The sequence below is a fragment of the Rutidosis leptorrhynchoides genome, chromosome 4 (genome assembly GCF_046630445.1).
Source record: "Rutidosis leptorrhynchoides isolate AG116_Rl617_1_P2 chromosome 4, CSIRO_AGI_Rlap_v1, whole genome shotgun sequence".
Taxonomy (NCBI): domain Eukaryota; kingdom Viridiplantae; phylum Streptophyta; class Magnoliopsida; order Asterales; family Asteraceae; genus Rutidosis; species Rutidosis leptorrhynchoides.
In genome coordinates, this window is record NC_092336.1 from 407737447 (window position 1) to 407743481 (window position 6035).

The window sequence follows — 6035 nt, forward strand, 5'->3', positions numbered from 1 at the left end:
GGAAAACGGGGTGTTACAGAGTCGTTAGTAGAGCTTGTTAGTAGAGCTTGGTGAATTGTTGCGATGCGGGTGAGGTGAATGGATGGATATCCCTCGCTATCACAATGGAGGGAGAGGTTGCGAGTAAAATGATCTTTCACGGAAAACCAAATTTGTTAAATTAAATGGAAATTTTATTATCACTACTAAATTAGTGCAAAGGTATAAGAATTTTGACAATATTAGGGGTCACAAGAACATTTTTTTTAGTGAAGTGGGCGATCTATGTTAGGCGACATGAAAGATGAAAATCGTGTAACTCATGATGAAAGCAACATCGATTGATAGTGAATTCAAACATGGGGCTGATGTTGATATTCAACATGGGGCTGCAATTGAACCTCCGCCTTTGCTTTATTCAGCGCGTACTAGATATCATCGCAACCATCTCCATTTAGCTGAGTGGTTACCGTCCTTAAGCGTGTTCGAGAGTTCTCGAGTTCGAGTCAATTTGCCTTGCAGGTGGTTATGGAGTCTTCTGGGGGTTTTTCGCAAATGGCAGGTTTTGCCCGTATCTTGCAATGTGCCCTCGACAGTTTTCCTTGAGTGCAATATCCTGAGATTTCTTCCCTAACGGATGTAGGAAGTGAGTTTAACGGATTGGGTAGGTGGCTAATAGCTCCGTCAGTAACCTTAATAGCGTTGTTCGAAAAATAAAAATAAAAGACTACGCTACCATCACGGGAGCAAACTTTATAACTTGCAAACAACATTGAAACGATCTAAAAAACCTTTGATTTTATATATAATTGTTGAATTTAATTTTTACACGTATTTGATATTAGATTATTACAAACATTTTTCAAGTATTTGAGCACTTTAGAGTTGTGCTCAAGGTCTTAAACACTCCATGAACCAAGCTCAAACATTTTCTGAGTTGTCATACACTCATATGCATCATGCTTCAAACATCAGAATACAATTCAGACAAGCAAGCAAGCAAAGCAAACAGCAGAACAAATGGTAAGAACCGAAGTAAAACTATAAGATTCGGAAAATTTTCGATAAACACGCGTATAGTCAACCCGTAGAACACCAATGCCATCTTATAAAACGACAGTGCTTTTATGTATCTACACACAATTTCAAATCTATAATGAGAAAACCACAAGAATAAGCGAGTATAGGAAAAGGTAAGCCGATGCACGAAAAGCTGACGAGTTTGTCCCGACGATCTGAATGTTAAAACTGCAAGTCTCCGTTGAAATATTAAGCGTCGTAGCCTGAGCCAACCCTTGAAAATCACAAGCCATATCGTCTTGATTTTGAACTTGAAAATACGCATTAAATGCGTAAGAAGCATTTGCATTCGCATCCAGCCCGTTACATGAACAACCGTATCCGAGTGGTGTACAGTCGGCAAACGTGCACGCAAAATTAATGTTCTCGCCAAGTTTGCTCAAGTCTTTGGCATTTGGGTTAAACTGGCACCATCTCTTATCTTGGTAACGCACGTTTTGGGCTGCAACCAATGGCCCATTTTGACCTCGACCCGATATATCCATTGCAAACTTTGGTTGCCCGTCGTACCTAAAAATTCCCCAATGTCTTTCAAAGTTACCCGGGTCGATACTTTTAGCATCTTCATCAATGAACCCGAAAAGGTACACTTCAATCGCACCAGGGCGAAGTGGGGTGCCTTGGTTGGAGTTTAGTCGGGGCATAAGCCCGTTGTAAAAGCGATACGCCATGTTAATATTGGCATTTTTATCGCCATCAGTGGGCCACCCGACCTCACCGACTATAATCGGCATATCGCCGTACCCTGCGGCCCTCAAAGACGACACTAAAGTGTCGTAATTAGCATCAAACACGTTCGTATACTGAATCCCGTTATCGACAACGGGCTGGCTTACACCATCAAAGAAAGCAAAATCGATCGGGAAATTGTCGTTCCCATAAAGACTCAAAAACGGGTATATGTTAACCGTGAAGGGGGCGTTGTTTTTGGCTTGGAATTGGACGATTTGAACCATTAGGTCGCTGATGTCATCCCGGAACCTGCCAGCAGACGGGACCGGGTTATCCGTTGGAGAACCGTAAACATCAGCATTCGAGGGTACGGTGGCCTTGACGGTGTCACCGACTCCGGCTTCATTAAGGGCATTTTGGATATTTTGAAGTGCGGGAAACGTTGTTTTTTGAAATGAACCATTGTATGATTTCAGAAACGGCTCATTACCGACAGCAACGTACCTGGCACATGCGAAAACTAAACATATTAGTTCATTACAATTAAATAATCATAAACCCTTAAAAAAACTGAGATCAGATAATTTGATTGTAAGCAAATACTATACTAGTACAATACAACTATAACAAACAAAAATAGAATGTCCTTGAACAATAGAATAGTAACAGGCAAAAATAGTGGAGTACTAAATTTTATTAATGCTGAATTAACAAAAGTTCAAATAACCAAGTAAAAGGTACATGCTGAGATCCATATTTTTTGGATGTTGCTTAAAGCAACAATAATTCAAACAAGAGATGTGCTTAATGCTCTACTGTACAATTACTAATGCAAATTGTACAGCTACCAATTCATAAGGTACATCTGCTTTTTGGAAGAAATAAAAAAACATAGATAGATATATTATATTGATATGGATCTAAAAATCATTCAGATTGCATTAAGGGAAGAAAGATGGCTTTTCCAAGTCATAACTTTGAATCAACTAGCTTAACAAATTAAATGTGAACACCCAAAAAAATGACATCAGATAGGAATCCAATCTTGGTATGGTTATATAAAACTAAAAAATAAATAAATATAGCTAAGTAATCAACTTTTAAGAGGTTGATGAATACTCATATGGTTTACTTTCGAGAAGTAAACCAAGTATCCTACTTCGATATCAAATCGCCAACTAATATTTGGCATAAACAATTACAACTATATAATATATATATATATATATATATATATATATATATATATATATATATATATATATATATATATATATATATATATATATATATATATATATAGGAAAGTCAACTCTCCTACTTTGATATCAAATCGCCAACAAATATGGAGGTGGACAAAGAATGAGGAAGTCATAGAGAGGGGGCTGAAACAACCACCAAGGTTGAAATATTGTGACTAAAACAATGAACAAGATTAGATACAGATGGAAAGAAAAATAGAAACACCACACCAAATGAAGATTGAAACCGAAACTATTACAAAGCTGTGAAGTGAATGTAAAAAAAAAGACGAGGTCAAAAAAGATAACACCCTGTGAAAACCACTTGACTGGTAGCAAAATTCTAATCTTAAAAAGTTGTTACTAATTACTTCAAGTCAAATAAAATGTTACGTTTTCTAAAAACTATGTCGTTTATAGTGGACACTGTTTGGAAAGTGAAGGGACAACTTTCAAACACTTAAAGACTTACGGGCCTTAAAACAGAACGTTCAACACTTGAGGGCGTTGTGAGGCATTTTCCCGGAGGCGTTTGTCGGGCACCAACTTGGTGAAAACGTTTAAAGTGGGACCCAATTCTCTTTTCCACTCCTTTTCCCCTTTGACCACCTCCTCTTTTGCCGCATCACCCACAACCTTCCCACAACTTATACCATTAGATCACTTGTAGTGGTGAGTGGCGTTTCTTACTCGTGTTTCTTGCTTTTTGCACTTTTTTGGTGACTAGGACATGTTTTTTTTTTGTGGAGTAGTTGTGGTGTTGGTTTTTGGTGTTGGTTAGGAGTATTGTGATGATGTGTTAAAATATAATTGAGTTAAGTATTAAAAGGGGATAAAAATAATATTTTTAAAATAATAATAAAAAAAAAAAAAGAAACAAGAAACGTGTGTTTCTTTTGGTGTTTGATTGCAACTGACGCCTCAAAAATGCCTCAAAGAAACGCCCCAATACGGATAGACTCAGGCGTTTCTTTTTGCCACCTCACCACAAAGTGGCGTTTCCTAACACTGATACAAGTGGTCTTACACCCCCTTTTTTCGCAACATTACCACAACCTACCTTATCCCATCACCCACAAACTTCTCACAACCCTTAATTTTACCCCTACACCATAACTATATTAATAAATGATATATTTTTAACTATCTTATCCTATGGTGCACTTGCTAACTGAAAGTCAAAAACTACAAGCTCATTAATGTACAAGTGTGTCTTAATCACAGCATAAAGTTGTTTCTACACCTGTTCCCATTTTATAGTTTATTTTAACCGGTTATGGTGCGTTTGTTTACTTCTTAATTGAATGATTCAGTGTTGAATGCTGAACCATTCAACACTTAACGTGTTTGTTTCTGAAATCTGATGACATATGAGGTTGAATGGTTTAATATTTAGTACTCAACCAGTCAGAGTTAAAACACTCTCTTAAGTCTTAACCATTAAACACATAAGTTTTCTGCAATATCCTCCTCAAATCATATCTAGAACATTTAACAAACAAGTACATTGAACTTTTTATTCGTGTAACACGTTAATAAGATAATTTTACCCATTTCATATCGTTAATTCAATTTGATTATCAAATAACTTATTTTTATTCAAAACGAAGTTTATTCAGAAACTCATAATCATTCGGATTATGAACCATTTAACCCTTAATTATTTAGTTATATCAAACACACTCTTATATCAATTAAATCAAAATTATTATCATTATATATTATAATTAAATTAGAACTGAAGAAATAACATTGACGCACCTCAGGCACCTTTTTTCTACCTATTTTTGTGAACTTGATACAATAACACGGTTTCAAACGTATAACCACTAAACCACAAGGTACAACATATAAAGCACCAACCTTCCACTAACACCTGGCCTAAATTCTCTCCACTTAAACATACATAGAATAATCTTTTCTAATAGTAATATCTACTCGTAGCCAAAAATCTACTCAAATGTACAACTATCATTGCATGAATTACATAAAATTATCGCTGCAGATAAACTTATTTTAGTACGAGTATAACCGTTTATCAATTAACAGAACTTTGTTAAGTAAAATCTCACAAGACAAACATTACCCATTTTAAAGTAAAACAGTTAAAGCAGAAAGTACAACTTACTTGATATTAACACCACCATTAAAATTATATCTTGTAACGTTCCGTTGAACAAATTTTTTAGCACGACTATAATCATTCATAGCCAAAAGTTGATCATTTGGAATCGCAATCATAACTTCAATCCCAGAACCTGCAAGTGCACTCATGGTTGAAGATTCAGCATCAAACAGTTTGACTTTATTAATCCCATTATCTTTCATCATCTGTACTACCGTTTTCGGATCCATCTTATGGGTTGCCATCGTCCCCCAGTTTACTCCAACCCCTTCAACTTTTAAAATTATGCAAAACAGGCCCATCAAGAATACCAATATTACACTTTTTACCCCTGGCATTTTTCACCGTCTGGGTATAAATTGATTGCGAATAGGATCTTGTGGGTCGGGTTATTTTGATGAAATGTTTCTGGGTTTTGGTGGGTTTTTAGAGACGATGACGAAAGCAGAGGGCTTTAAATAGTGTGTGTTTATAACGCAAAAAAAAAAAAAAATTGCGGTTAAAAAGATTGGTGTTTAAGAGGGGTTTTTTTTTTCTGGAGGGGTTTTCGTGAAGAATAGAAAGTGAGATCGTGGAGATGTGTGTGTGTATATATATCGAATCGAATATATAAAAGTCGGCAATAGTTGCGATAAAGTCGGTGTGTGTGTGTGTGTGTGTTGAAGAAGAACAAGTGATTTTTTGTTTAAAAGGGAAAGAGAATTTGAAATTTGATGAAAATAACGTTGGGTGGATTTTTTGTTGGATTATTAATTTTTTTTTAGAAAAGAATGAGATATGATACACAATTAACTATTAACTAATGTATATAATTTTAAGTTTGTTAATGATAGACTTTAAAAGTTATCATTAACAAAATTCATTAATTTAATTCGAGTAAAGTATGATAAAATAAATAACATATCGACATAAAGTTAACATAAAAAAGAATCACACGA

At 35.4% G+C, this 6035-nt stretch overlaps 1 protein-coding gene across 1 annotated transcript; it reads right to left on the reverse strand.

The window, feature by feature from the left end:
- Nucleotides 1-998: 998 nt before the first annotated feature.
- Nucleotides 999-5764, reverse strand: LOC139844135 (glucan endo-1,3-beta-glucosidase 8-like). Its single transcript, XM_071834346.1, has 2 exons — nt 5101-5764; nt 999-2235 (listed from the first exon to the last, which is right to left on the reverse strand). The coding sequence occupies exons 1-2, from the start codon at nt 5433-5435 to the stop codon at nt 1131-1133; spliced, it is 1440 nt and encodes a 479-aa protein (XP_071690447.1). The 5' UTR covers nt 5436-5764; the 3' UTR covers nt 999-1130.
- Nucleotides 5765-6035: the final 271 nt, after the last annotated feature.